Consider the following 10,114-nt stretch of genomic DNA (forward strand, 5'->3'; position numbering starts at 1 on the left):
GACACCCCCAGAAAGAAACACAGGATAAGGCAATGTTAGAAAACTTTAAATACAGGGTCAAGATCAAACCGGTAAGGCATCACAAATTTAAGAAATAATTTGGCTGCATTCAGCGTAGCGAGCGGACAGTCTGGGCGAGCGACAGAACGGGGTGAGGGCGAGTGCGAGGTGGCGCCGGCCCAGGGTCTTGGCGCTGCACACCCCACACCCGTCCGCGAGGAGCCGGCCAGGCTGGCCTGTGGGCAGGGGGCAGCAGCCTGCCCGCACCTGGGCCAGCTGGCGTCCCGGCGAGGACTTGTACCACCCCAGCAGCCTCGGGGCCTCCTAATACTGCGTCATCCTTTGGCTTTGGGGTCCCTGTGGCGGTTGCAGTGCCACAGCACGGGGCAGAGCCAGCGGTAAAGCCCCCGACTTGAAGCCAGCCAGTGTGGCATTGGCTGGGCCGTCCCAGGTCACGTAGTAGTTTGAGCTAACAATGTAAACTTAAAGTGAGACCGCTCTGAATGACAGTACAGCGTAGAGGCCAGCCCCCAGAAACCCAGCAACTGGACCGAGGCCACAGCCGGCAGGGCCGCCCCCGGGACCTGGCCACCGGCCGGCGGGCACTGAGTGGTCGAGACCGGCTGTGGTTCCCGAGCAGGTCTGGCCATCGGGTTTCAGGTGTCTGCAAATAAAGTTCTCGAAACATCTGTGCCTTTACCAAGGGGTGGGGGAGAGGACACGAACGCTGGCCACTGGCGACGCCACCCTGAGCCAGTCCTCGGCAGCCAGTGCTGGCCAGGCAGGGCAGGGCCCGGTCCTGTTACCACTCTTTCTTCTTCTCATCCATGGAGACGCCGCCGGGGCCCAGGGCCACCACCAGGAGCAGGCCTCCGATCACCGACATGGTCTGGAAGAAGTCGTACTTGAGGAAGTCGTGCATGGGCTTGTAGACTGGAATGGTCCAGAAGGCGTTGAAATACACGTTGATGGCGAACAGCCAGACGACCAGGGTCAGGGCAGCCAGCTTGGTCTTAAAGCCAATGGCCACCAGGATCATCAGCGCCGTGCCCACGATGTTCTGGACGACCTGCAGGGGCGAGGGGGAGAGCGCGAGCCGTGCTCCAGCAAGTGCCCGCCAGGCTGGGGCGGCAGCCACGCGTGGGGAGGTGCGGTGCCGTGGAGCCAGCCCCGGCCCTGACCGTGCCAGGCTGAGGGTCCCCGCTGCGAGCTCCGAGCTCCGCGTGTGTCCTCACCCTCCCCTCCCACCCATCCCACGGCGCAGGCACTGCCCAGGCTCCAGCCAGCTCGCGGGCCGTGCCCGGAGGCTGCTGGGGGACTGCCCTGACACCTGGCACATGACAAAGGCGGAGAGGAGTTGCGGAAGCCGGGCAGCCCAGCGTCCTCCTGAGGAGGCAGCTTGCTGCGGGCGGCACGCGGGCGGGCGGGCGGCTACTCACGGAGAAGAAGCTGGCGTCGAAGTGCAGCAGGGTCATGAACATCAGCACCAGCAGGACCCTGCCCCCCAGCTGCATGTACTGCTTCGGGGAGCTCTCGCGCATGGTGGGGACGCCCGCAAACATGCTCTTCCCCTCGGAGCGGGACTCCGCCAGGAGCAGCAGCAAGCCGCCTCCCAGGGCCAGGTTCCTGAGGGACAGAAGGGCCGGCTGGACGCGAACGCCCCGGGCCCGCTCGCGAGATCCGAGTAGCCCCCCCCCCCCAACCGCGGCCAGGCGGGCCTGCGCCCGAGCATGGGACCGGGGTTCGGCAGTGAACCAGTGAACCCACCCAGCTCGAGGGGCGGAGGGTCTTCCCTGGGCCCGGGGCTGCTTCAGTCAGCCACTCAGACCCTTGAGACTCGGGCGAGGGAGGCCCGGCCACCCAGCACCTGTTTCCAGGAGGTGCTGTTTGACCCACAGGGCCCTGCTCGGCGGAGGGTCCGAGTTAGCGATACAGGGAGTGAACACTCACCAACCAGGACGCACCTACCTCATCAGAAACTTCAAGTCCCATAAAATGCTGTAGGCAATGGTCTGAGGGCGAGAGAGAGGAGTCAGCACTTTCCAGAAAAGTCTACAGAATTCACTACAGCCCGGGGCGGTGCTTCCGACAGAAGGGGACAGAGTACACAGGCGTCCTAGGACTTCGGGGCAGTGAGCAGCTCGGGGCTGCGGGCCGGCGTGGTCAGGGGGTGCCCAGTGCTCCAGAGCACAGGGTGGTTCCAAGATGCCAACGTGGCCACAGGGCCACGGGAGCACTGCCTCGCCGCAAGGGTGGGGCTAACGGGCCCCTGCGGCGGCCCAGGGAAGCAGCAAAGGGGCACAGAGCCAGGCCTGCTGGGGCCAGCCTCCGGTGAGGAGCGACCCGCCGGAGAAGGGGCTGCCCGGGGGGAGACACACGAGGCTGAGGGTGGGCGCTGCACCCTCACAGGCCCTGGCTCAGAGAGCAGAGGAGCGCGCCCGCCGGTGCCGGTACCTGCAGCGCGATGATCCCGAACAGCCCGAAGCAGGCGTACTGCACGAAGTTCCGGCTCAGCACCAGGACGCAGCCAGCTGCAGAGGAGGGGCGGGGTCAGCGGACGGCGCGGAGCCACCCCTGGGGACGCCACGGCAGAGGTGGCCTGGCCGAGCAGTCACCCTCCTAGGGTGCCAGTGCCTCTCGGGTCCCCTCTGCTCTGCCCTGGAGGCCTCGGGGCAGGCTGCAAAGGTCAGACCCCTTCCTCGCCCCGTGGCCGGGACCCCTGCACTGGGAGCGGCCTCTGGTCTGGTCTAAGGCGCTCGCTCCCTCCGCAGCCCCCGTCCTGGGTGCCTGGCACCCCCCTGGCCACCTGCCTCCGCTGTGGACTCATGTGGAGACCACACGCCCTGAAGCAAGGAGGCGGGCACCGAGCCCGGCCGGCCCTGGGCCCCGCACTCACCCAGCTGCCCCAGCAGGTTGAGGAACACGAAGGACGAGGCCAGCAGGTAGCCGCAGCTCCACGTGCTGTCGATGTAGTCGCGCTGCTCGCTCCACTGGAACCACATGCGGACGCCGTCCTCCAGGAAGGTGCTGATCAGGCAGAGCCGCGCCACGTGCGGCAGGTACTGCTTCGTGACGCGGAGGAACTGCGGGGCCACACACGGCCCGGTCACGGGCTGGGCCCAGACCAGCGGCCGGCGCACAGGGCAGCTGCTGCTCCTGCCCAGGGTGGAGCCCCGCCCCGCCCCGCCAATCCGGGCCCCGATCCCCAGGTGAACGACGGCCCTGCGCTCTTCTGCCGTCCACGCGGGAGGCAGGTGCAAGGGGCAGCTGCAGCTGTGGAAGGCAGCGCTGCCCACGGCCCCCGGCGGCTGGGTCGGGGGCTGCGCCTCGCACCGCTGGCACACGGGCTGCTCGCTGCTGCGGGGGCCGTGGGGCAGCATCCCTGGCCTCCCCTCACCAGATGCCACGAGCACCAGAGGGCGGCACCAAAGTGCTTCCCAACCCCGCCACACGTGCCCCCTGCTCCAGCCCTAAGCACGGAAGGGGCACACGGGAGCGCAGAGGGGAGGGGTCCTCTGCATGCCCCCACCCGAGGCCTGCACCTCCCAGCCTCCAGGGACTTCTGGAGCCACTGCAGATAGAACAAGAGGCCCTCAGGCAACAGCCAGGGCCCGGGGCCACAGGGCCAGCAGAGCCCTGGGGGAAGCCCAGCCTGCCACAGGGGCATCTGCAGGCCCTAAGCAGGGGCCCCTCAGGAAAGCTCGGGACCACACCCCTGCAACAGTCGTGAGCACACCTGAAATCCACACAGCTAATGGCCAGCAAATTAGCGAGGGGATGGACAACCGGACAGCAGTGAAATATGCGCGCGAGGTCACCAGCGTGCAACTCCCTCCCGGGCAAGGTAAGCCCAGCCTGCAAGGCCGCCCGGCTTCTGGCCCAGCTCCCTGCTAATGCACCGGGGAAGCAGAGGAAGACCGCCCAAGGGCTTAGGCCCCTGCCGCCCCTGCCGGAGACCAGGGTGCAGTCCCTGGCTCCTGACTTCAGCCCGCTCCAGCCCTGGCTGCGGCTGCCACTGGGGGAGTGAACCAGCGGAGGGGAGAATTCTCCCTGCGCTGCGCCCTGTGAGACGCCCGGTGCGAGGCGTCAGCTGCACCTGCGCTTCTCTCCGCCCACTCTTCAAAACGACACAGTGAGGGAAGCCTCCGATAACGGCTGGCGGGTTCTCGGGAGACAGATCCAGCCCCCACCCGGCGTGACGTGTGGGCACGGGTCTAAGGGGCACGGCGGGACAGTCCGGGGCCGGTGGCTGCACGAGCCCCCGGGCTCACTGAACCCACGGCTGCAGCGAACACAGATGCTGTGTGTGAGAGGGTGGCACGTCTTCACCATTTTTAAAAGATGTGGCCGTGGCTGCCCCGGGTGTCCCCGCCAGCCTTACAGCCTGCAGGTGCGCAGTGGGGTGGCACCGGGGGAGGACGGGGTCACAGGCCCTGAGGTGCGCAGCGGGGTGGCACCGGGGGAGGACGGGGTCACAGGCCCTGAGCTCTCTCCAAACCTGCCGAGTCCAGCGGCCAGGGCTGATTCCGCCCGCGTTTACTCAACCCTTGGCCCCCAGGGAGGTGATGGCAAAGGCCACGGTGAGGGACAGGCAGACCGCAGAGAATCAGGGTAGCAGGTTTGGAAGACAACACCCAGGCTGAGGCGCAGCGGGGGGAGCCGCAGCACCCCACGTGGGCACTCATCTGGGTCCCGGCTGTTCCTTCCGATCCAGCTCTGCTGTGGCCTGGGGAAGCAGGGGAGTGGCCCGAGTGCTGGGGCCCTGCACCCGCGTGGGAGACCCGGAAGAAGCTCCTGGCTCCTGGCTTCAGCCTGGCCCACCCCCGGCTGCTGTGGCGACCTGGGGAGTGAACCAGCAGACAGAAGATCTGTCTGCCCCCACCCTGCACAGTAAATAAATAAATAAATCAGAATAGCCTGGTATGGCCAAGGACGTCTCTGTGCCCTGCAAATCCGAGACTCCTTTCACGCAACTTGAACAGCCCAAACGCTGTGAGCAGACAAAGAGGGAAGGGAAATTAAAGAAAAACCCGGTTCCCAGTTGTGCCAAGTGAACCAGGAGCCCCGTGGAAAACACTCCAGAGGCAGGAAGCCCACACCTGGCGGCTGCCGCCCCGCCCCCACCTCACGGGCCGCCCAGCAACGGAGTCGCCACCCGTGCCATCAGGACCCGCGGCGCCCCACTCGGCACGCGCTCCTGGACCCACCTTCCCAGCGGAGCAGCCCTGGCAGTGGGGACCCTGCGCCTCGCCTGACCCAGGGAGGGGGCTCCACAGAGGCCGAGCGGGGGCCCTGCGCCTCGTCTGACCCAGGGAGGGGGCTCCAGAGGCCGAGCGGGGGCCCTGCACCTCGCCTGACCCAGGGAGGGGGCTCCACAGAGGCTGAGCGGGGGCCCTGCGCCTCGTCTGACCCAGGGAGGGGGCTCCAGAGGCCGAGCGGGCCCTGCGCCTCGCCTGACCCGGGGAGGGGACTACACAGAGGCCGAGCGGGGGCCCTGCACCTCGCCTGACCCAGGGAGGGGGCTCCACAGAGGCTGAGCGGGGGCCCTGCGCCTCGCCTGACCCAGGGAGGGGGCTCCAGAGGCCGAGCGGGCCCTGCGCCTCGCCTGACCCGGGGAGGGGGCTCCAGAGGCCGAGCGGGGACCCTGCGCCTCGTCTGACCCAGGGAGGGGGCTCCAGAGGCCGAGCGGGCCCTGCGCCTCGCCTGACCCGGGGAGGGGGCTCCAGAGGCCGAGCGGGCCCTGCGCCTCGCCTGACCCAGGGAGGGGGCTCCAGAGGCCGAGCGGGGGCCCTGCGCCTCGCCTGACCCAGGGAGGGGGCTCCACAAAGGCCGAGGGGGCTCCACAGAGGCCGAGCGGGCCCTGCGCCTCGCCTGACCCGGGGAGGGGGCGCGCAGCCTTCTGCAGGGGCCTGTGCCCCTCGGCATGGACCCCAGGGCAGCAGAGGCCACAGCAGACAGCAGAGGTGTTCTGACTTGCCCCCAAATGACAGCCGGGAGCCGCCCGCCTGGGCCGCGGCTGTGGTCGAGCCCTCCCTGCGCCAAGGCCCTCGTGGGCTGTGTGCACGCCCGCGAGAGCCAGGCCGTGTTTAGCGGCCGTCTCCGTCTCGATGACTCGGCTGCGCTTAATTGGAGTGTCTGGCTGAAGAGGATTAGAGAGCGAGCGAGAGCGAGAGCGAGCGCCGAGGGTGGGCAGCCCGGGCCTGCCTTCCGTGCAGCCGAGGCAGGAGGCACGCGCCGCCTCCCTGCCCCGCGTCCTCTCCTGAGTGGACGTGAGAGAAGCCGCGTTTAGGAAGAGGCCCAGACCCGAGGACACCCTACTCTTAACGCAGGTGCTGGTCACGACTGCCCAGAGGGGCCACTGCCGTCAGGAAGGCGTCCCAGAGCCGTGTCCCCAGCACAGCAGAGAAGACCACACGGGCCACGGGCCACGGGCCTGAGGGGGCTCACTGGCCACGTCAGAGCACGCAGCACAGAGCCCTGGGGCTGTCGCCTCCCTAGAGCCTGGACACGGGCCTGGCTGGCTGGCAGGGAGGCGCCACAGCTGGCTCATCACGACTTTTCCTGGTCCTCCTGAGGACGTCGCTGGCAAGAGCGACACGGGCCACGGGCAGGGGCGGCAGCCAAGTGACAGAGAAATCCAGAGAGCTGACGTCCTAAGGGGGACCGGTCTAGACACACTCAAACCCAGCCCGAGACGTGACCCGGACACGGGGACCCCACGGCACCCACGCCCCACAGGAGGGGACCCCACGGCACCCACGCCCCACAGGAGGGGACCCCACGGCACCCACGCCCCACAGGAGGGGACACGGGGACCCCACGCCCCATAGGAGGGGACCCCACGGCACCCACGCCCCACAGGAGGGGACACGGGGACCCCACGGCACCCACGCCCCACAGGAGGGGACATGGGGACCCCACGGCACCCACGCCCCACAGGAGGGGACACGGGGACCCCATGGCACCCACGCCCCACAGGAGGGGACCTTCCTTGCAGTCAGGACAAACAGCAAAAAGCAACCTGCACCTCCTGGCCGCTAACTCCAAGGAAGCAGGCAGGTCAGACGTCCCTGGTCACCAAGACCGCGGCTGCCCTGGCCAAGGGTCCAGCCAAGTCCACAGGCAGCCCCGGGCGCGTGGAGTGACTGTCCCCGGAGGAGGCGGAGACGGCGGCAGAGTGCGGTGACTCACCGCGACTGCACACTTCCTGCGAGGCTCCCTCCGGCCGGCGCCCGTGGGTCCCACTGCACCCAAGGGGCAGGGGCAGTGCTGACCGCCCCAGAGCTGGAGAGGCGAGCCTGGCTCTCCCTCCTGGAAACCCGTGTGCGGTCGAGGCTGGCCACAGCGTGCCCCAGCTTAGCCTCACCAGCCACACTTCCTCCCTGTCACCGTCCCCGCTGCCCAGGGGGCCGCACCTGAGCCCCCCAAAAGCGCAGCAGCCCCCTGCCTCCCCGCCCCACCCCTTCACGACGCGAGCAGGAAGCCCCTGCAGGGGACCGGCAGCGCATGGGGATGACAGCCGCTCACCATCACCAGTGCCCCGCCCACGCCAGTCGGCCCAGACAGGACGCTCATCGCCAGCCCACTAACACCCGTGGGTGCAGGCGCCCTCCCAGGGCGGCCAGGCCAGGGCCAGCTCTGCCACGGCGGCGCCGGCGAGGTGTGGCCAGGGTCAGGCTCAGGGCTCACCCCCAGCTCCTGGGTGCCCTTGGCTCTGCCACCTGGAAGAACAGGTGCAAACGCCAAAGGCCACGGCGCGTAAGGCCACGGGCGGCTTGTCCGTCACCCCGGTGGCGAGCAATCAGGCAGAAGCCACGAAGGGCCGGCTGACGTTATCTGGACCACTGCGCTCGCTCACCAGCGCTTCCGGCCCCTGCCGGCCTGGCTCCCACGGCGCCCCCGCGGCGCACGCTCAGCACTGCCCCCACGGCCGGGCTTCCTGGAGCAGACGGGCACCGTCCCTGGCCGCGGGCAAGGAGCTCGATGCCAGGGGCAGAGAGGAGACTGCTGGCCCTGCCACACCGCTGTGCCCCGGGGAAGGTGGCAGCACGCCAGGCAGGGAGGAAGCCGGGACGCCGCCGCCACGGCCAACCTGCCACGGCCCAGGCCGTGTCACAAATGTCAGGGGCCGGCACCCCTCGGGCTCACTCTGCACGGTGCAGGCTCACGGTCACCCAGCCCGTCCTGGGACCAGGAACGTGGGCGTGCCGCCTCAGCGGACCGGTGGCCGCGCCCACGATCCCCACCACCCGCACGCCGGCCCCCTCCCCACGGCAGCCTGGCTGCAGCTCTCGGAAGCTGCCCGGTGGGCTGTGCCCGGCACCTGCCCGAGCCCCTGGGGGCGGGACGTCCCCTGGCGCCTACAGCGTCACTGCCGTGTCACTCACGGCCCCTGCCCACTCCACCACGCTGGGGTCTGCGCTGGCCCCGTGCCGGCAGAGGAGCTGGGGGGACCCGCGCCGTGCAGGGCGCTGGCTGTGCGGCCCGTGGCCCCAGGCAAGTCCAGGGGTGACAGGAGTCGCCCCCGAGCCCCCGGAAGCCGGCTTTTCACGGCGGACGAACCAGGACGCGTGGAGAGACGGCCAGGTCCGCGCCCGCCGCTCAGCGCCCAAAGGAGCCGGTGACTTCCGAGAGCCGCTGGCAGCTGGACCAGCGACGGTTTATCTAGATTTGGTTATGAAATTCACTTGCAACACCGGGGTTTGCCGGGCTGCGTGAGCCTGTGTGGCGCTCGTTAAAGGAGCCACCTCCTGAAGAAATAAAAACCAGGTCACCAAAACCCCCGCCGATGCAGGGCGACCCGCGGGCTCCCAGAGCCCTGGACACGGACGGGCAAGGTCCACGGGCTCCCCGTGGTCAAACACCGCAGAGAGAGAGCTCCCGTCTCGGCTAAGACTTCTCCCCCAGCACCGGGCTCGCCAACCTCGGCGCCCGGCGGAACCCGGAGAGCCGGCCGGGCGCTCGCCCCCATCACCCATCGCTTGGTCCAAAAAAAAAAAAAAAAAAAAAAAAAAAGCCCCACGAGCCGCGCCAGCCAAGGCCTCCAAGTTTGATTACTCAACACCACCCCCATAAAAATTAAAGACTGCGAGCGTCTACAACTCCGCCAGAGCCGCACACACGTTAGCTGCCCCAAGACAAGGATCTGGTGCCCGCGGGGGCCGCGGGGACTTGCGGACCTAACGGGAGCCTTGTGGGCGGCCCCATCCTCCGGGGCTGAGCCGGCGCCCTCGGCGCGCCCGGGGCAGGCGGACCCGGGCCGGCCGCCCTCCGCCCGCGCTGCGCCCACGCCCTCCCGGCCAGCGCGGGCAGAGTCCGCGGGGCCCCGCGAGCCCCGCACACCTGGGAAGCGGGCAGCGCGGCCGGGCGCCCCTCCTCGGGGGACCCCCCGGCCCCAGGGACCACCAGGCCCCCACCCGCCGCCAGGGGCGCCCCGCGGAGCGCAGGCCGCGCGGGGACCACCCGCAGTCCAGGCCGTGGGGGCGCTCGCCCCGGCCCCCCAGGCGCCCCGGGAGCTCGGGCGGCCGCTCCAGGGCCGGGGCTGCCCCGCCGGCGGGGGTCAGGGCGCCCAGCGGGCCCGGGCGTCCGGGCGGGGGCGGCCGACGCCCCAGCGGGGCCGGGAGGCCCGGAGGCCCTCGGGGGGCGGCCCAGGCCCCTCGGGGCGCCCTGCAGGCCGGGCCGGCTCCGGGGCGCGGCGGGCGGCCTGCGCGGGGGCCCGGGCGGGGGTGGGCGGCGCGGCGGGCCCGCAGGCCGCACCTGGTCGGCGAAGTCCTCGGCCGTGCCCATCAGGTCGTTCTGGCCCATGGCGGCGGCGGCGGCGGCGGCGGCGGGGGACTCGGCTGGCTCGCTCGCTCGCCCTCGGCGCCCGCGCCCGCTGCGGCCTCCACAGGAAGTGCCCAGCGGCCGGCCTCGCTGCTCGGCGGCGGCGGCTCCAGCGGCTGCCACGTAGGCCAAGCCTTAAAGGGGCCGCGCGCCGCTCGGACACGCCCCGCCGCGCCTTAAAGGGGCCGCGCGCGCGCGCCTGCGGCCGGGCCGGAGGTCCCGCCCCACGCCCGCCCCGCCCGCCGCGCTCGAGGCCCCGCCCGCCGCGCCCGGGGCCCCGCCCACCACCCGC

General features: G+C 70.2%; 1 protein-coding gene across 1 annotated transcript; it reads right to left on the bottom strand.

The window, feature by feature from the left end:
- Window positions 1-30: 30 nt before the first annotated feature.
- On the bottom strand, window positions 31-9,933 carry SURF4 (surfeit 4). Its single transcript, XM_070058612.2, has 6 exons — window positions 9,757-9,933; window positions 2,897-3,083; window positions 2,455-2,531; window positions 1,969-2,012; window positions 1,440-1,626; window positions 31-1,069 (listed from the first exon to the last, which is right to left on the bottom strand). The coding sequence occupies exons 1-6, from the start codon at window positions 9,802-9,804 to the stop codon at window positions 803-805; spliced, it is 810 nt and encodes a 269-aa protein (XP_069914713.1). The 5' UTR covers window positions 9,805-9,933; the 3' UTR covers window positions 31-802.
- Window positions 9,934-10,114: the final 181 nt, after the last annotated feature.

The sequence above is a fragment of the Oryctolagus cuniculus genome, chromosome 1 (assembly GCF_051225735.1).
Source record: "Oryctolagus cuniculus isolate XC-2025 breed Fujian yellow rabbit chromosome 1, ASM5122573v1, whole genome shotgun sequence".
Lineage (NCBI taxonomy): Eukaryota > Metazoa > Chordata > Mammalia > Lagomorpha > Leporidae > Oryctolagus > Oryctolagus cuniculus.

Excerpts from the sequence above, each read along its gene's own strand:
- SURF4 (XM_070058612.2), bottom strand. The coding sequence starts at position 9,804 with ATGGGCCAGAACGACCTGATGGGCACGGCCGAGGACTTCGCCGACCAG. Across the intron at positions 2,532-2,896 it reads CAACCTGCTGGGGCAGCTGG|CTGGCTGCGTCCTGGTGCTG; the intron begins GTGAGTGCGGGG and ends CCTCCTCTGCAG. Across the intron at positions 2,013-2,454 it reads TCGGGATCATCGCGCTGCAG|ACCATTGCCTACAGCATTTT; the intron begins GTACCGGCACCG and ends TCTCGCCCTCAG.